The sequence below is a fragment of the Drosophila nasuta genome, chromosome X (assembly GCF_023558535.2).
Source record: "Drosophila nasuta strain 15112-1781.00 chromosome X, ASM2355853v1, whole genome shotgun sequence".
Classification (NCBI taxonomy): Eukaryota; Metazoa; Arthropoda; class Insecta; order Diptera; family Drosophilidae; genus Drosophila; species Drosophila nasuta.
Window position 1 is genome coordinate 330,833 of NC_083459.1, and position 20,171 is coordinate 351,003.

General features: G+C 37.8%; 2 protein-coding genes across 2 annotated transcripts; both read right to left on the bottom strand.

Moving 5' to 3' along the window:
* Window positions 1-373: 373 nt before the first annotated feature.
* LOC132795796 (uncharacterized) lies at window positions 374-6,008 on the bottom strand. The gene is made up of 5 exons (XM_060806694.1): window positions 5,511-6,008; window positions 3,089-3,255; window positions 2,023-2,293; window positions 697-1,956; window positions 374-627 (listed from the first exon to the last, which is right to left on the bottom strand). The coding sequence occupies exons 2-5, from the start codon at window positions 3,251-3,253 to the stop codon at window positions 500-502; spliced, it is 1,824 nt and encodes a 607-aa protein (XP_060662677.1). The 5' UTR covers window positions 3,254-3,255; window positions 5,511-6,008; the 3' UTR covers window positions 374-499.
* A 1,277-nt stretch (window positions 6,009-7,285) lies between these two features.
* Window positions 7,286-19,573, bottom strand: LOC132795795 (uncharacterized). Its single transcript, XM_060806693.1, has 5 exons — window positions 19,468-19,573; window positions 9,698-9,898; window positions 9,505-9,631; window positions 7,928-9,445; window positions 7,286-7,845 (listed from the first exon to the last, which is right to left on the bottom strand). Exons 2-5 carry the CDS (start codon window positions 9,860-9,862, stop codon window positions 7,706-7,708), a joined length of 1,950 nt encoding a protein of 649 aa, XP_060662676.1. The 5' UTR covers window positions 9,863-9,898; window positions 19,468-19,573; the 3' UTR covers window positions 7,286-7,705.
* Window positions 19,574-20,171: the final 598 nt, after the last annotated feature.

Here is a 20,171-nt window from a genome sequence, read left to right on the forward strand (position 1 = left end):
GTTTCAAGACGGGTCCCTAAGGTATCCTGAATCTTTCGCATTGTTATTCATTCAAGTGCTTATAATAAACACAAACAGTTGAGGTTAAAAAATATGTGCCCAATCTTAAGATTGTTCTTGCTAAACTATAATTTGCGTATTGCTTAATTGAATTGTTCAATTACTTTCGTGATTTATCTCCGCAATTACGACATCCAAAAATGAAAATAAACTAGCTCTGTGAAGGAATTAAGAACAATTCATTTTAACCTTTACTCAAACCCAAACCTAAACATCATATTTTTGAATTTTTAGTGAAAAAAATACGTTTAATCAATAAACCCCGCCTGTATATATATATTCTTCGCTAGTGCTTAAAAAAAAAACTTGTGAATGGAACGTGGCTTATGTACTTGTACTTCATGGCTATATGTACATTATGTGTGTATATTAATTATTTTACGTAACTTAGGTCTACCAAAAAAAAGATGATATAGGTGAAATTCTAGGGATCACAAGATTAGCTGACCATTTTGCGTCTGCGACGATGCAAGAGCGCCTCCAGAGCCCACGCGCCAGCTGCCATAAATGTCATGGCATCCAGACAATGCAACGCCACCGAATAATTGTAGCAATCTCTCACAAGACCTGCAGGAAGAGTGTACTCTAAATTAGAATCTTTTTGTGGGAATGGCAACTGAAAGGAACAATACTCACCTACAAAGGGGCCACCCAGGAGTGTGAACAGCCCTGAGATGAGCAGCTGGAGGCCAGAGGCGCCAGGAAGACGGTTCAATGGCACATAGCCGGGTATGATGAGAGGCCAGAAAATGGTGCGCACTCCCTTGCAGAGACCGATCCACACAAAGCAACTAAGAATGACGCCATACGATCTTGTGCTGGCAACAATGGTGCGTCCGATGGCGATGCCCACGACACCGATCAGAAAGAACACTCGATTGTCCCAGGGTATTTTCTCGGTGAGAAATGGCACAAGGAAACGCATAATGATGTCCATGCCGGCCATCAGGGACATGGCCACCGTAATCTGGGATGTGTCGAAGCCAAAGTCCGTGAGAATGAAGGGCGTCAAAATGGAGAAATTCAGTTCACCAAAATTTATGATCGTTAAGCCGGCGACCAAATTCACAAACGTGATGTCACGCAGCAAATCCAGATCGAAGAACGTGATCACCTTCTGGAAGAAACTCATTTGATCAGCTTGATCAGTTTGTTCCACATTGTTATTGGGCTCCGATTCTGGTTCTGGCTCCGCTTGAAGGCGAGCATAGAGTGCTCGCTGCTCAGAGCAAGTGCAGCATAGCTTCGACTCAAGGTTGGACTCATCGCGTTCTCGTCGAAAGTTATTCGGTCGCAGAAAGTCCTCTTCCTCTGGCTGCTGATCCTCGCTAATCGGCGAATGCAGGCGCTGCGTCAACTCCAGATCCTTCGAGCTGGAGATGGTGCGAAAGCGTAGACGTCCCGAGCTCAGCGACAACTTGGAGCCATACCAGCCATCGTTGGCTCGCGACAACATCGGTGTGCCCGGCTCAATGATCTCGTAGCCCGGCCGCTGAGCATCGTCGTCCTGGCAGAGATATTGGCTGGAGAAGATGCCGCCTGGTTCCCGCTTACGCTGCAGTGTACAATGTGGACACAACACCTCCGGCTGCTGCTCCAGCATCATCAGCGTTGCATCTGTCGTTGCTGTACCTTTTGGGGCAACTGCTGATGTGTGATATCGCACAGGTTGGTATATCAGAGCACTGACAAAGGCGTGCAATGAGATGGCGGCAAAGAGCAGCACCGTGCCCTGTACATCGTAGACACTTATCAGAAAGGTGACCAGATACGGCAGAAAGATGGGACCCAGACCTGTGATAGTCCACGAGAAGCCTGCGGCACGTCGTCGCTTCTGCTGGAAATACGTGTTGATGGCCAAAGATGAGGCCGACACGCTGATGCCCATGCCGAACCCTTTGAGTAATACAAGTCATTAAAGCTAATGTTTAGTCAGAGTGCAGCATTCAAAGTGCAGCTCACCGTAGAGTCCCGCATAGGCGAAGATGTAGCCGGCAAAGGTCTCGCAGAAGGCGGTCAGCGTGATGCCGGTGAAGCAGAGCAGCGCTCCGACCATGGCCACCTGGCGAAAGGTGAAGCGTCGAAACATGGGGCCATTTAGGAGACCCGTGCACGCCGAGACAGCGGGATTCGTGTTGATAATCGCCGTAACCTGGGAGCTGCTCATGCCCAGATAATTGAGACGTTCTCGGAACATGAAACCAAATTGTTGCAGGCAAGGATACAGTGAAAGCTGTCGACGTACATAGTAAACAAACGAGAAAGCAATTAAGAAAGCAGTATGGTAATAATGTAAAAATATACACAAAGTTATTTATTTATTTAAAGGTTAGCTATAATTAAAATTAATACTAACGCTATTGATAAAGCAATGGCAGCGAAGGCCACACAAAGTTATATATATATATATATATAGGTAACAGCTATTAAAATAAGTCTGAAAGCAGTGCGGTATTATCGTCAAAATATATCGGAAACAAAATTAAAATATACCGGTAGCTATATTTAGTATATCGATGTATTACTACATTCTAAATATACCATAGAGTTCAAAATAGGTAGACACAAATATACTGAAAAAATACATAAATATACCGAAAGATATTTTTCATATATCAACATGATAAAGCCTTTTACTCTATGGTTAGCGGTATAAAAGTAAGTAACAAAACAGTGTTCTCGTTAAAATATACCGAAATAAAACTAAAATATACTGTTAGCTTTATTTCGTATATCGACATATTACTACGTTCAAAATGTATCATAGAGTTCAAAATATGTGAACACGAATATACCGAAAAAATCTTCAAATATACCAATCGATTTGTAAATATCGGTATAAATACGTAAGGTTATAAATCCCTTTTATCAAATAGGTAGCAGGTATAAAAAAGTAACACAGCTGAATGGTATTATCATTAATAACTAACAAAATAACTTTCCACAAATCCTTCTATAGATAGCGGGTATAAACACACATATTGAAAAAGACAGCACAAAAAAGGTAAAGTGGTTAACATTCACCTACATTGGATACGCCGGCGGCAACACACACCAGCCACGCCCATCCGCCATCAGGTGCCACAAAGTCGACGCCCAAATCGCTTTTATCCTTGCGATTGTAGTAGCCACATGTTCGTTTAGGCAACGGTTGTGTTGTATCCTCATAAACCTTCTTCTCCGTCGGCACCATAACTACAAGAGGAAAATAAACAGTTTAGAAAATTGTCGTACTGATGATGCGTAACTGTATGCTGGCTCGATGCTTGTCGTCAATTGTTAGCTACAGCGATGTCAGTTTGTGTGAATGATTTACAACCCTGCCATTGGAAATTGGCAATCGCAAGTTAACGATCACTTGTCAATACACAAAGCTGATGCACCGCCTATGAAAAGTGAAACTAGAAATGAGAAGAGAACCTGTGCTGACCAGACCCAACAACGAACTGTTTGGCATCTAGATTTTCGACTCATTTGTTGCTGTTCTGTCACGCAACCTGAGTCGAAGAGCCGGGTTCATGGCTGGGGCGTTTGGCAACCACATCTCAAATCTCTCTTCTTTCGCTTATCAGCATCGTCATATGACTAGACTCCAATTCACAAAGTTAGTGCGCAAAAATTCGATGCCAAAAATTTAATTTCGTGTGTGAATCATTGCAGGTACAATGGCTATACAGTATATTAATATACTATATATTACATATGTTATTTGCTGAAGAAACATGCTAAAGGTCAATATATACAGCGATATGTGGGCCTGGCTTTAACAACAGCTGTCTCCGATCAACGCTGATCGGAGACAGCAAACAGCAGCTTTATTGTATATGTCTATAGTGTTCAGATCTGATCAATGATTCGCTTGTCTACACCACAATTTAATGCGATCTATTGCCTCTCAGTTATCGCTCTAGAAGACATGCGGCTTTATAGTGGAATAAATTAGACATGCGATTTTGCGAGTGAATGTTGTGAGTAAACTTTATTCAAATTATTTTGCCATTGAATATTAATAGAATCATTTGCGGAAAATTTATTATTTTACAAGTTATAGTATAGAGAGAGCTGTATTAAAATTAAAAGGTTTATAGGAATTATTATCGATGTGTAGAGATTATAAACTTACTTAGATGAGTGAATATTTCGAATTTCTTGAGCGAGAAAGTTCTTAAGTTCACCCTCTTCAACGATGGGAAAAGTTTTCGGTGATATTGAAAGGAAATTTACCAAAACAAATGCCATAGATGTGTTTTCGTTTAAAATTTCTTAGTATGAATGAAATCAATAGCTGCAGTCATTTATTGATCTTATCTTTATCTGTTAGTTATGTAGTTACCCTCCATAAAAATTAATATTGCTGGCGATTATAGAACATGAACCATATTGTGCCTATTCATACAACACACTTGACTTGGAGGCAAACAATTTATAGAGATAGTGAGATAACGAGTATTGTTACTTGTGTGAGTGGAAACTATTGATCAGCTATCAGTGATAACATTGATAAGATTATGTAGGGGAGGGCTTTAAACCGTTTTTCACATCATCATAGATCCTTTTGTGTGAATTTCACAAATCTCAATCCCCATTTCGATCTGCTTGACAACAAAGATTGGTTATTTTTCATACGCCAAGCATTGAAATTCATAAGTTTTATTAGCGAAGTATTTTCGGGTTCAATGTATAACAAGTAAGAAAGCTGTAGTCGAGTATTCTCGACTGTGAGATGCCCGGTATCCATTTGCAAAACAATAGCAGAACAATTAATATACCGTTAGCTATAATTTGCATATTGATATACTAATACATTCAAAATATACCAAAGAGTACAAAATATACCAAATTGTCAATCAAAGCTAAACTAAAAGTCGACTACAGCATCTGTATTTTCTACATGTAATATTTAAAATTATGCTTTTTTTTCGATTTCGATAGTCGGGCGGAAGTGGACGTGGGCACAGCTGAGTGCAATAAATAAATTATAGCCTTTGAATTCCAGTATTTCATACATAAATAAGATTAATCTCTATTCAAAATAAAAAAATGTTTTGATATGGTACCTAGTAAGTGGTATAGTGTAGTGATATAGAATTATCCATAGGAGAAGGAGGAAGGAGACATTTCCGATCCCATTAAGTAGATCGGAAATGTCTCCTCTGTGTGTTCCATATACGTTTCCCATAGACACAACGTTATAATACCCTTTTACTTTGTGGGTAGCGGGTAAAATAATGGAGCCGACTCAGATAGTGGCCAGGTGAGCGGCGTGGCTGATCTCATAGAGATTGCCGTGGTGGCGCCCGCACGAGTGTCACGAGTGATAAGAACGTGTGAACGGGTGTAGCGATGTGTGGACGGACATAGAGAGGTAGTTTGGTGTCATGTAATCGTTAATCATAGACCAGACATACCGTATATACATATGTACATATATAGTGTATGTATATACTTACTATTGCAGTATATCGATGTGATATGTGGGGGCTCTTGAATCGGTTTTGCCTCGTTCTTGTCGTTGGCACATGCGAAACTTGGCACCTGATCTCTTTGATGGCTAATAAAAAGTCGCCTTTGCCTTTACAACAAGTTTATTTTTACTTTTGTGCGCACTCGCACACACACACACACACACACATGCACGCACACACTAATTGCACATGTCACATCTTTCAGTTGCACTTTTCGTGGCACTCAAAATCAAGTTGAAGGTCGCCACGCACTGAACACAAGATGATCCGATGGCAAACAAACAAACAAAAAATAATACAAATTCTTGGACGATTTCGTTTTCGTTTTCAATTGCAATTTCTTTTCCGTTTCTTTTTCTCTTTTAATAGTGATGTGTCCTAATTGGCGACTCGACGCCCTTAGCTGCTCAAACAAACTGAAATACCGACAATGTTCGTTGCCCAATAGCCGATGCCCGATGCTCGATGCTGTTGGCGAATCAACGTAACGGCTAAATGAAATTGAGAGAACGACAACTGCTTGACGTGCAGGTCTCATTTAACAGCGCTGTTAGGACGCTGTTAGAGCGCTGTTAACTAGCAGCGAGTCGACGCTTTAATCTACTATTTATCAACAGTGCTATTTAGTTGAATAGGTTTGATATTTTTCTACAAATTTCTATGCACATATTACTACTGTTTGTACTATTTTATTTATTTTGTACGAATTCTTTCTTCACTCAAGAAAGGAGAATTCCAAGAGACAGCTATGGGTATTTTCAATTTCAATTCAATTTTCTACACATTTCTAACTTGATTACTCTTATAATATTTACATTTGTGTGATGTCTTTATAATACTTTAATTCTAAGAAATTTAGAATATTGAAATTGAAATACAAACTTCATGATATTTTAAATTTCTGTTCATCCAGTATGAGCTAGCACTTAGTTTTTGAAAGTCAGCACAATTCTAACATGATTCCTATCATAATATTTTCAGTTTTCTATATGTCCAATACCTTAATTCTAAGAAAACTAGAACATTTAATTACGATTATCAGTTTTACTTAATAAAAGTAAAGCAAAAACGTGACTGTTATGGACAATTTGAATTTCCAGTTATCCAGAAATCGTTAGATATATTATATGTACAATACTTTAATTCTAAGAAATGTAGAAAATTGCATTATAATTACAAGCAAAAACATGTCAAGAAATGTACAATAGCATACCTTTGAATCAAATTGTGAACACACAGAAACATACTTGAAACAAGTAAGAAAGCTACAGTCGAGTGTGCTCGACTGTGAGATACTCGCTACCCATTTTGTATGAAAGCAAAACAATGCGGTATTTATTTCAAAATATACGAAATCAATATACCTCAAACATACTAAATATATACAAACCAATATACTGCAAAAGACTATAATTATTATTGTATGTACCAAAAATTGACTATAGCTTCAAAATTACGCTTGATATTTGATTTTGATCGCTTGGCGGGGGCGAAAGTGAGCGTGGCAAACATTTGAAACAAACTTGATATGTTTGAAACAAACATAACAATTAAACTATAGCTCTATCTCTTATAGGCTGTGAAATCCAAGTGTTTATACGGACAGACGAACAAACAGACAGACAGGCGGATTGACGCTGATCAAGAATATATATACTTTATGGGGTCGGAGATGCCTCCTTCTGGCTGTTACATACATTTATAACACCCTTATCTCCTATGATTAGCGGATATAATGAGAAATAAAAAAGTCATACGCATCTAGAGTAAGGTTTTTAATGTATACTCGTAATCAATATGAACAAAAGATCTAAGTTAACAGCAAATGGTAATTCAGTTCAGTAGCACATTAAATGAAAATGCCCAACATATAATTTACAATTACGAAAAAAAATAGGTATGAATAAAATCGCATAAGTGAAGTAGCAACTGCCATATATACAGAGGAGTACAAAGTAATTGGCATTAACAGATTAAATGACAATTGATAACCTAAACTAAACTTAATGGCAATACTTAAATAAATATATATTAGTGTGTAGGCTAATCTGTACTACATAAGTGTAACAAACTCGCAGTAATATCTTGGAGTATGTGTGTGTGTGTTAAGGTAATACTTTACACTTGGCTGCTGTCTAGGCTATTTTAAGATTGCTCGAGTGCCGCATGGACACACAAGGCTATTCCTCCGGTGGATTGTATGGCTTGCCAAGGGCACGTCGCACCATCGACTCGGCTACCCACATGATCAGGGCGATGGCTGTCAAAAGATTGATGCAGTGGATGGTTGAACTGTAGCCGAAAGCATCGGTGATGATGCCTATGCATGCATAAGAGAAGAGAGATTATTATTAGCATAACACAGTCGGAAGGAAGGAAGAAAGGAAGGTAGCTGCACTCACCCAGCAGGGGACCCATGACCAGCGAGAAGAACGTGTTGAAGATCAGCTGCAGTCCAGAGGCAGCGGGCAGACGACGCAATGGCACATACGAGGGTATGATCAATGGGGAGAATATGGTGCGGAATCCCTTGCCGAAACCGATGAGCAGAAAGACCGCTATGACCACGTTGTAGGATGAGGTCATTGTGACGATGACACGGCCGACGGCAATGCAGATAATGCCAAAAGCGAACAGCACGCGATTGTCGAGCTTCACCTTCTCGAGGCAGAGCGGTGCCAGGAAACGCACCGAGATGTCCATGCACGCCAGCAGGGACATCACCATCGAGCACTGACTGTCGGTGTAGCCGTAGCTATGGAGGATGAACGGTGTCAGCACCGAGAAGTTCATTTCGCCAAACATCATGATGCTCATGCCGATCACCAGATTGACAAAGGTCAGATTGCGCAACAGATCGAGATCAAAGAATTTGCTGACCTTCTGACGGAAGGTCATCTTGCGTTTGGCCTCCTCCTCGGCCTCCTCGGCCGCCTGAGGTGCCGCCTGCTCCAGCTTGAGTGCCTCGGCGGTCTTCTGCAGCAGCGCCTTGTCCTCGGCACAGGTGCAACGGAGCAACTCCTCACCTCCGCCGGGCTTCGAGTAGACACTCGACTTGCTGGCATAGCGACCCAGATCCTCGCGCTCGCGATTGAAATAGTTGGGCTTGTAGAGCGCCGCCGATGAATCGTGCTGTTGATGATGCTCGCTGGCCTCCTCCAGCTTGTCAAGATTGTCCCGACTACCCTTAGTGGCTGCGGCCGAGACCGAGACGGATGCCTGACGCAATAGCACCTGACGACGCTCAGATGTTAGCGAGAGCTTCGACCCAAACCATCCGTCGTTGGCACGCGCCAGCATCGGAGTACCGGGATCGGTAATCTCATAGCCCGGGTGCTCGGGATCGTCGTCGTTGAACAGATACTGTGAAGAGAAGATGCTGCGCTTGGTGCGCTTCTGATACTGACAGTATTTGCACTCGTAGTCCGACCACGGATCGTTGCTCGGTGCCAGTAGATTCCCATTGGCCTCGAGCAGCTCCGGTTGTTCCTTGTGTTCGCTGACAATCACCTCTGGCTTCTCCGGCTTGCGCACGTGACGCATCACCGGCTGCAGCGTCATGGCGCAGAGCACGGCATTGAGAGCGATGGCCGAGTAGATGAGAATCGTTCCCTGGGCACCGTAAAAGTCCAGCAGAAAGGTGGACACATAGGGGAATATGATGGGACCCAGCCCGGTGATGGTCCACGTGAAGCCGGTGGCACGTCGACGACTCTGCTTGAAGTAGGTGTTGACGGCCAGCGAAACGGCAGCCATGGCTAGGCCAAGGCCGACGCCATAGATCAGCGAAAGGCAGATGATGTACTGCCAGACGGTGGTGCAGAACGCCGAGAGAAAGATCCCCAGAAAGCCGAGAGTTGTGCCCGTCAGCGCGACCTGACGGAACGTGAACCTGCGGAACATGGCGCCATTCACGATGCCTGGAATGTGAATAAATTAAAGTTCGGAAATTTAGTTAAGACGAAGAGGAAGTACTTACCCACTAGCGAGGACAAGGTCATCACGACGTTAACGATAATTGTGGTCTCCTTGGCATCAAAGCCCAGCGAAGTCATGCGAACTCTGTAGATCAATCCATATTGCTGCAGTGCCGGAAACATAAAGAACTGTCCACAAGAAAGAAGAAGAATCGTTTAGTACATAACATATTCGATCATTTCGATCGAACTTACATTATTGAAGCCAGCGGCCACACAGATCACCCAACCCCAGCCGCCATCGGGCGCCACAAAATCGGGACCCAAATCGCTTTTGTCGCGTCGCTTTGGCTTCTTTGGCTTTGTCGTCTCATTGTAGACACTGGCATAATTCTTCTGCGTTAGCGTTGATTTCTCCATCGATGTGCTGGTGTTAATGACAACACTTGTCGTCGTCTGCAAGACGAGAGTGAAAGTCGGTTGAGTAATGAGTGCGAGTTCGGTAATTTATTTCTAATTAGAAAACCCGCCAGCAAGTTCATAACGTTGATAATAATGAAGACCTCTAGCTGTCTTTACTATATATTTTATTACATACACTCTACCCAAACAATAAATATTATCGAAAACGTATTGAGAAAACTTCAAGTGTAATAATATCTTCGACAAAGATAAGATATGCTCGAGGATCAACATTAAGTAATGGATGAGTGGCAGAAAACATGAAATGACAATTTACAAAATATATATTTTATATATGTGTGTGGAATTGTTGTTGCTGGTGGACGGGTTAGAGAAGTGCAGTATTGTATTGAAGTGATATTCTAGATACAAGTCTGTGAGAATAAATTACTTATATTGATGCGACGCCTGTTGAAGTTTATCTCAAATGAGCGCTTGAGTTTTCTATGCCTGACATTTAAGTGAACTCTATACAAATTATTTGAAAAGCGGCAGCCTTATTTCTTTTATCAATGTAATTACAAACTAAATGCCACAATATCGACAATATTAAAAATATCTTTAACTTCACATGAAATGCTTCAAATTATTTTTATAAGTTGAGAGAACAAAAAAAGAAGTTTTTCATTATTCATAAAATAACTTTATGTTCTATATAAAAAAATTTTAAAATAAACTTTATTTTGTATTTAAATAATTTTCCAATTAAATAGTTAGAAGTTCGCCACAGATTTAAAATAATTTTTATAAGATGTGTTGAGAAATGATGAACTTTTTACATCTTAGTTGCATTGATCGCACTTTTTTCCATCATGTGTTATAGTACGAATATAATTTTAATAATGTATTTCAAATGATTTTAAAGTAAATGATAATATCTTCACAACAACTTCTGACATATTTCATATTATTTTGAAAAGAAACCAAAAATCGTTTTTCACCTTTGCGTTGATCACGCTTTGTTTTTCATAATTATTGAATTCACTCTTTTTTGTATTTGAATTAATTTAAAACATTTAATTACACTTTCTCTAATACACTTTAAAATAATTATTATAAGATGCGAGCAATGATGAAGTTTTTGCAGCTTAGTTGCATTGATTACGCTTTATTTCAAATTAAATTTCATATTGTACTTAAATGTATTTCAAATGAAATAGTTAGAAGTTCTCAATATAATGTCTTTGACTTTGTCCCACAGATGCGATGAGAAATGTTGAAGCCTTTGCAGTTTAATCACGTTTTGTTTTTCATTGTTCTTATATCAACTTTAATCAGCCATGACTAAGCCACATTTTTTTTATAGTCCTACAAAATATCAAAGACAAAATCTGAATCGATGGCAAACTGTCTGACTATCGACAAACCAATTGTGAAGTGTTTTTTTGGTTTGGTTTTATCAAAATCAAGCGTTGCAGTGCGAAATTGTCGCTATTTCAAAGGTAATTGCGCTATTAATGATAGTACTCATATTGCTTTTGATATTTGGATCCTTTTGGCACATCATGGCACACCTCGTCATTATTGGCAAATGCCAGATAATGCTCTAATTGCTAATTGGCTATGCCTATAGTCTATATATATGTACGTATACCTATTGCTATTGACATTGGCGGCATGACAGCGCTATCGCAAATGCCTGTCCCATTATTATTATATTGTACGACGGGGCAAGTCTATTATGGATGTAGTCTAGCTTTGATTTTGCGCGAGTACTTGCGAGTTTTGTATGCAAAGCGTAGAAGATGCTCGAGATGCACCGAGCGAAAGAGAGACAGAGAGAGAGAGAGAGAGAGAGAGAGATGGTGACAGCTGAGGAAATCACTTAGCGGGTGTGCCGCCTGGTTCAATGGGGAGATCAATGCATTGGCACTGTCAGGCAACAGACTTAATGGACCGATGCCATCAAATTGAACCGCAGCCCCCATCGAATTGTGTCGTAAAGGAAACTTGATTCTACAGAGCGAGTGAGAGGGGGTCCTTCATAAAATAAATAAGACTACAGCACAAAAAAAGAAGGGGATAAAAAAAACAACGTCTATGTTGTAGTTGTAAAAATAATGAAGAGACTGTAATATTAATGGGGAGATGCACACTGAGAAAAAAGATCAGTTTACAAAATCTAGAACATTCATATTAAAAATTGTGTATTACAACTAAAAACATTAGTCTGCAAAATACAAATTAAAATAAGAACATAAATAGTAGATTTAGGTAACAAAATTATTGAATTCCTCTAAATCCCATAAAATTGTTATCTAATTTTCAGACTTACTTTATTGCAGTCTGAGAATGTCTTGGAAAGTCATCATAATAACTTAATGCTAACGACATAATAAAAATGTAAACGGCCACAATTCGCATAGCCAGAAAATAAAAACAATATAAGGTAATGTGTTTTTATCTTATAATGAGATTTGTGTTTTTTTTTTCTTTTCTTAATAAGAACTTAGTCTTATATCAAATCTTTTTGAAAAACATACTCTTGGCGCACTTTTTAGAAGAAAATTCCAAGTACTAATTTTGAAATGCATTATAACTTTGTAAATATGAATATGATTTCTGATTTGGATTTAAAATTTGGTTGCGATCAGATAAAAATTGAATAAGTTATTTCAGAAATGGGTTTAATAAATATGTATAATTTGTACTCAATAATATATATTGAAAGTCATAGTATATTGACGTACCAAATAAAGCCTTTGGTATATTTTAGTATTATGGTATATGAAAATGATAGATTTAAGGAAAAATACCGCGCTGTTTTCCTTTTAATCAATGTGGGTAGCGGATATTCCACATTCGACGACACTTGACTGTAGCTATCTTTCATTTTTTTTCAGTGTAGTCGCCCTCAAAGGCAAGGCATAGCATAGCATAGCTTGGCATGGCTTCTATGTATGCAGCGATAATTCGGCGACAAACTCACTGGCCTGGACCTCAACTTGTGCAGCCGGTGTCGTTGTCTCCGTCTCCGTCTCCGTCTCCGTCTCTGTCTCTGTCTCTGTCTCTGTCTCTCTCTCGTTGCCATGTGCACGTTGCCAGTTGGGATGCTGCCCGACTGGCACTTGGATGTCTTCATTGAGATTGCAAAAAAGAGTGAATGTCGTCGTTGTCAGTCTTGTTGTTTGCCATTGAACTCCATCGAAGCGTGCCATAAATTGACGCCCGCTGTCAAAGATCTTGGCAGGCTGCGAGGCAGCACCGAAGACAGAAGACAGAGCTGCGTAGACTGCAGACTGCAGACAGCAGACAGCAGACTGCGAGAGCAAAACCATGACCAAGTCGAACACTCAGAGAAGCAGCACTTAGCAGAGTTAACAGCACTTTGCATCAAGTGCGTGTGTGTGGGGGCAGAAACAAAAAACTTTCGCTTAGCTACCTAACGAAACGAACATTGAATCGAATTCAAAGCGAACGCTCAATATCAATACATTATCTACAAACATGCTCAATGCATAAGATCAACAACAAAAACTTTATTGTTACCGGTTTGCAAAATTTCTGTGATTTGTCGTCGCTGCGATCATTACGTATTTGTGTGTTTTCTTCTAGCTGTTTTGCAAATCATGCCGAGTGGACAATAATAAACTACAACAGCATTGGAAAAAAATAAAGTACTAAGAAAACGTACTGTCATGATTACCATTATCAACATACATATTACTTCGGAGCATTAACTATCTGAGTCTAGCATGGGGAGATCCAGAAGCAAGTGTGTTCCAGGCGATAAATCGCGAGTCACTGGTTGAAGAATTCATTAATGAATTTCACAAATATACGCAACATTGAAATCGAATTTGAAATCTTATGCAAACACATTGTAGTAGTATCTCAATACGATTGCTCTAGGCGGTTTCCTAGCATATGTTGCTATGAGTAATAATGCCGTTAAATAATACACAAACGACAAACTAGTTATACAAAATACAACTCATTCAGATAGATCTCTAACCTTTGTCATGATTAATTATCAACATGCGCTGATAAATATTAATTGTTTGATAACAAATCTCTTAAGACGAAGAAGAAAGGGGCAAAATGTTAAGTGGTTCCGACTACTGGCTTCTGCTCTTTTGTTCCCCACCTCTCTCGATCCATCCTACACATTATCTGGCCATCGGCGTCTAGAAGTTCCCGCAATGCTTTCAATATATTGTGTAAATGAGCAATCAACTGGGGAATTCTAGTACTTTTTTTGTTAGATTTCTCAAATCAATTGTTATCAGACTCTTCTCTCTACGAAAATTGCCTTCAGTAAAGGTCTAAATCAATGTTTTTGTATGTATGTAGTTTTCAAGGTACTCCTAGGGAAAAAAAAAAGTATTATAGCTTTGCGAATGCAGCATCATATTTTGTACTTTATGCTATTGTAAGTGTAATAGTATATCGATATATATTAAATATTGCTTTAAGATTATACATATGTTAGTATTTTTTTGCATATTTAATTAGCAGCGGATATAATTTTCACTCTATGGTATATTTTATATTTTCATTTTCGGTATATTTTAAGAATAATTTCGCATTGTTTTACTTATATAAAAACTGGGTTGCGGGTGTACTTTGCACTCTAAGGTATATTTGAAATATAATAGTATATCATCATGCCAAATATAGAATTCGGTATATTTTAGTATTTTGTTCGGCATTTTATTTTGCACTCCATGGTATATTTTAAATGTAATATTATATCAATACACCAAATATGAATTCGATATATTTTTATATTTTTCGGTATAATATTTTGGTATATTGTAAAAATGATTCCACAATGATTCGCTTTGATTGAAAACAGATAGTGCATATCTTACTTGTTATAGAGATTTTAATTAAAACTGGAACAAATAATGTCGATAAGTTGTGGAAAAACAAAATCAGAGCTGCAGTTCAAACACTTGAAAACATAAAATACTTAAGATACCGTCCGTAATGCTCACATATCCCATGCAGCTTATCAAGCTCTGCCTCTGCCTCTGCCTCTGCCTCTGCCCAGTGGGTAATTAGACTGGCCCGTTGACTCATTTCAAAAGATAAAGATAAAGCATAGATACATTTACGTTGACGGCGTCGTCGGCGCTATTGATTAGCTTGAAGGAAGGGAATCCCTTTCCCTTTCCCTTGCCGTCACCCTTCACCCTCAGCTCAGCTCTCACTCTTCTGTGAATGTTGAATGTTATCAGTTCGGGTCGCGAGGAACCAGAAGACAAACAGTGAAACACTTGTGCCTCAAGTTCACATATTTGTACACTTAGCACAGAACATGGCACATGTCGACAGGTGTAGCTAATGTCAGAGAGATGTCAGAGACAGAGCCAGAGCGAGAGCGAGAGCGAGAGCGTGTCTGCAGATACATTTACTATCTGCATCTGTATCTCACATCTGTATCTTGTATCTTGTGTCTGACGTCTGACTCTCACTCTGTCCAAGCGGAAGTTGGGTCTTCGATTCGTGCTCCCTTCGTTGTTGTTTTGTGTGTTTATTTCGCCAATCAATTGGCAGCTTGTTCGCCATTTAATTGAGATTAATCGAACGGCGCAATTTTTCAATTATACTCTCATGTGTATGTCCATACACTGAGCGAAAAACGTAACGCAATCTGAATAAGATTTGCTACGCAATCAAATTTATAATATATAATATATATATCCAAAAAAGAACTTTATGTTGAACGAATTTCTCTGAGTGCATGTGATCGAGAATTGTGCTCGTTGCTTAATTTGCTTCACTCCGAATGCCGAACAATTAAATTGTGTCAATGAGTGTTGATTAAAGCCCATGGATATCCAGAACCACACACATTCACAATTCGTTATTGATTGCACTCACAATAGAAACTACAAAGTGTGCTTCTATGTGTGTACGTGGGAATTTTTGTCCATATATGTGGACTATATAACAGATTCGAAGGTGGTTAACGATCGATTGAACAAATCAGTTCAATGGTTCAATCCATTGATCAGTGATGCGAGAACAATAATTATTAAAGCCAACAGCTATTGTATGAAAGCTGACAATGTATTAAACGCTAAACGATCTGTTCTAATGTAATTTCATAATAGAGGTTTAATTTTATTATCATCTACTCTAATTTTAACTGTTCTCGTTGTTAACATTTTAATAACATAATTTGAATGTATAATAAAGTTTTCACTGTCGTCAATTGATGTTAAAAGTTTAATAGAAATAAATAAATTAATATTAATATTGAAATATTTAATCTATTATAAATGAACTTAAAACATGTAATTACTTTAATCTTAACTGTTCTCGTTCAGAAAATTGTAATTATATAATTTAGATAAATGATTGAGTTGTAGTTGTTGATCAATATCCATAATATTGAATAGCATATTAGGAATACATCTTTTAGATACTTTAGTCGTGTTATTTCCAGTTACAAATGGAATATGTTGGACAAGTTAAGCTGCAGAGACATTGACATATTTTAGTTGAAAGAAAATAGTTTGCATTGTGTCAACCTGATGCCAGCTAAGCTCTAAAGATCTTAATTGAAATTCGAAATTCGAACGCGGTGTTTGTGTGCCAGGACTGTTCTGGCTCTGATTATTTTGCCTTATGGATTAGCTATTCCATCGACTAAAAAGGGGGGGAGGCAAAAATTAAAAAAGAAACGCATTTCATTTCAATTCATTTCCATTGATAGTTTTAGTAGCTGTGACTGACGTATGATTGTCACTATGCTGTTACTATATTTAGCTGTTGTTCGATGACTTTTATTTTGTTGTAGCTTTGTAGTTTGCCGTATGCATGTTGCGAGATTGTGCAGCTCAGTGCAGCTGCGCATAAAGGTTGCCACAGGCAGCGCGCTACCGCAGAATAATCCCAACGAAAGGCGCATTCTCACATGTGTCACGCCTTTGTCGTTGTCCCCGATCCGTTCTCGTCTCGTTCCCATTCCCTTCTATGCCGCCTTGAATTTGGGTTTCGGTTTTTGGGTATTTCGGACCCGATGCGAGTTTGCTTATTTATGCATTTAATGCGCATTTCAAGTCATTTTCTAGTCAGTTTGTCAGTTATTTTTGGTCTTTTGTATTTCTTCGCGTTATGCCCAACCAAATAAACTCACGTACTTCAATTTGACTCCGGTAAAGTGTGAGCGTTAAGTGTTTCTCTGAATGGGAATGCGACTGAAATTCAATCCGAATTGCAGCCAAAGCCACTTGAGGGTTAACCATAGAACAAAGTTGGCCTCCTACTCCCCCCACCCACGATTGATATTCCCTAATGCTAATTCCACTTGGGTGTGCTGACAAACATAAGATGTTCATATTTTCATATCCCCAAAACAAAATGGCAGGCAAACAAAAACTCTCTTTACTCCAGACCGAAGCAATATATCCATCAGTCTGAATGGGTAATAATAATTTGGAATTTATTGTGTGTTTCTTTGTGTTTTAAGAGAAAGAATGTGTATTTGCATCGAACACTTATCGTTTTCGGAATTCCATTTAAATGCGATTGCAATCTATGCGATAACCAAGGCGATAATAAGAATAATGCTCCGCTGTTAATATTCAAAGTGTATCGCGATTCATGATTCGCGTTGCAAAGTCATTCATACATTGTACTTAAGTTATGATAATCAACCAGTAATTATTATTTTTTTAAAGCGCCAAGAATGTGCAGCAGTAATTTGATTCGTTTAATTGGGGTGCATATTTTGCATTTCATGTTTCCCCGTTGAAGAAGCAGAGTACCAATTAAAAAGTATACGCGTTTCCTTTTAATTAAATCAATCGATATGGGGAAAACATTTTGACTTGGTTGCAATTAATTATCAACAAGAAATTAAATACAGATTAAATTTGAAATTAATGTGGATTTTCGATTGGAGTGAGAACAAAATACTTCTCCATATATTTTTAAACTGTTTAAAATATTTTCATCTCACCCAAGTAAAATTCTTTAATCAAAATTGTACATTGATTTTAAATTTAAACTTTATTTAATTTGTGTTTAGAATCTTGCTGATAATTGAAGCCAAAATATTCCGCTTTTTACAATTTTTTTTATTTTCCTGCTCATCTATGTAAGTAAGAATCTCCTATCGAAAATCTACATTAATTTCCAATTTCAACTTTATACAATTTCTGTATAAATTACAATGTTTCTAAAAAGTAAATGGATCTAATTCGTGGTTTTTATCTATCAAGGATTCTCCAATCGAAAATATAAACCAATTTCAAATTTAATACAAATTCTTAATGTGAAGCATTAGAATCTTAAACACTCAATTTGCTATAAGCATGAAAAGAACATTTTTCTAATAATATAAAAAAGTTTTACGTATTCGGGGCTTGATTGCATTCAATTATCAGCAAGATTGTAAATCAAATTGAATTTATATACATTTTTAACTTATTACACACTCAATTTGATATAAGCATGAATAGAAAATAATTGAAATAGTCATAATACTTATAAAAAAGGCAGTAAAATCTACGAGTTACAAAGTCAATCGAAGATTGTTGAGAGCAACAGTTAAGAGCGTAGAGCTTTAAGCTTTGTTATAGATTAAATACAAATTTGTTGATTAGACGTTAAAAGGCAAAAGTTGTGTTATGAAACCACGAAAGCTTCACTACTTCTACTACCAATCAACGCAAGTCACTTAAAATTCGCACAATGTTCTAATGTGATAAGCAACGAAGCAATGAAGCATTAGAAATTAACAAATGCTTGCGATAAGCGTATAAAAATTGATATGAATTGCATTTAAGAAGTGTCATCGATATTTTTCCACATTTGTTTTTATTGAGGAAATACCTTTGTGGAAGAGTGGCTTAAAAAACGTTATGAAAAGCTCAAAAGGTGACCTTTTTGTTTTTTTGTTGATTACTCCAACTCTTCCTTATAATGTTGACTCTACGCACCTCACCATGGCAACACAACGAAAAAGGAAAAAGATGAACCAAATTGAGATTACAGAATATTGAATTGCAAGGACGGGCAGCAGCAAAAATAGGAAGAAAAAAAAAAGTGTTGGTAATTTAATTTGGTGCAGCGTTTTTGCGCCGCATGATAAAACGTTAGGTTTTGAGTTAAATTTTTTGAGGGCCCGCGGGAAGTCCCGACTGAGGGCAACGTTGAAGGCGCATGCCCCAGTCATAGATACCGAGGACTCGGAGACTCTTGTTTTTATTTTGCGTTTTTATTAAACACTTGTTGAGGCTGTTTTGCTTGTTGCTTCGCAGCTCTCACAGCTCTCACAGCGCCCTTCAACCGCTACACTTCAGTTCAAACGTTTTATTTTCTTCGACTTTTTTTGTTGATATTTGTTTTCTTTTTTGTTTTTTTGTTTTTTAATCAAAAACCTTCATTGATAAACTCATTCACTCAACACACTTAGAAAAAAAGATGATAGAATATCAGGTTGCGATTATTGTTTTGGCGCATTTGCTGTTTAAATTTCAAAACACACACACTCAAAAAAAAAAGAAGAACAGAACTTGAAATGTAAACGACTTATACGAGTTCACTGTTAATGTGGTGATATTATGTTACTTTTATAATGTTAATGTTAACACAACTATAATTACATTTAAGGAGCCTGTTCACTACGTCTTCTGCTTTCGGTTGCTAATATATTGTAGCTCTATCGTTGACGTTCTCGCTGTTAACTGCTACGCGTCCAGCACTCGACTTGTTAGGCACAAGCCTGAGCTGTCTGCTTTATAGCTCTATACCCTGTACTATTAGCAGCAGCTGCTTGCAAGCATGATCATTTCGTTGGCTGAAGTGAATGCGTGTTGTTTTGGGTATTTGAGCGATCATGAAGATAACAATTTATTGTAATACTATGATTTTTTTTTTTGGTTTATTTGTCCACAAAAAGAAACTTAAAATATTCTCAGTTACACATTTTACTTCTATAAATGAATTACTATTATTTCATATTTATTTTCTTTTTATTTGATAATTATTGCAAACTAAATTTATAACAAGTATGTTATGAATATTTTAGATATTCATATTTTTTGTGTGCTCGATTATTTTGAATGATTTGTTCCAGTAATTTACACATACGAGTATTTAAATTAACAAATAATATTATACCACATTTGTGTTGTAATAATATTTTAGCTCTTAATATTACTTTTAGGTATATTGTGTTTATATAGTTTGTCTTTATAAGTTTGCTTGTACTAAAATGAAGAAACAATTTCATAGTGCTATGTTCATATTTAAAAAATTAATCGTAAGCTGGTTGTTGACTTTAATTTATGTTACTTACTTATTTGTA

What these genes read in the sequence shown, in the direction of transcription:
- LOC132795796 (XM_060806694.1), bottom strand. Translation starts at nt 3,253, where the DNA reads ATGGTGCCGACGGAGAAGAAGGTTTATGAGGATACAACACAACCGTTG. An exon ending in TTGCCGCCGGCGTATCCAAT is followed by an intron (nt 2,294 to 3,088) that starts GTAGGTGAATGT and finishes GTACGTCGACAG; the next exon opens with CTTTCACTGTATCCTTGCCT. An exon ending in CCTGGGTGGCCCCTTTGTAG is followed by an intron (nt 628 to 696) that starts GTGAGTATTGTT and finishes CTCTTCCTGCAG; the next exon opens with GTCTTGTGAGAGATTGCTAC.
- LOC132795795 (XM_060806693.1), bottom strand. Translation starts at nt 9,862, where the DNA reads ATGGAGAAATCAACGCTAACGCAGAAGAATTATGCCAGTGTCTACAAT. An exon ending in TGGCCGCTGGCTTCAATAAT is followed by an intron (nt 9,632 to 9,697) that starts GTAAGTTCGATC and finishes TCTTGTGGACAG; the next exon opens with TTCTTTATGTTTCCGGCACT. An exon ending in GACCTTGTCCTCGCTAGTGG is followed by an intron (nt 9,446 to 9,504) that starts GTAAGTACTTCC and finishes TTCACATTCCAG; the next exon opens with GCATCGTGAATGGCGCCATG.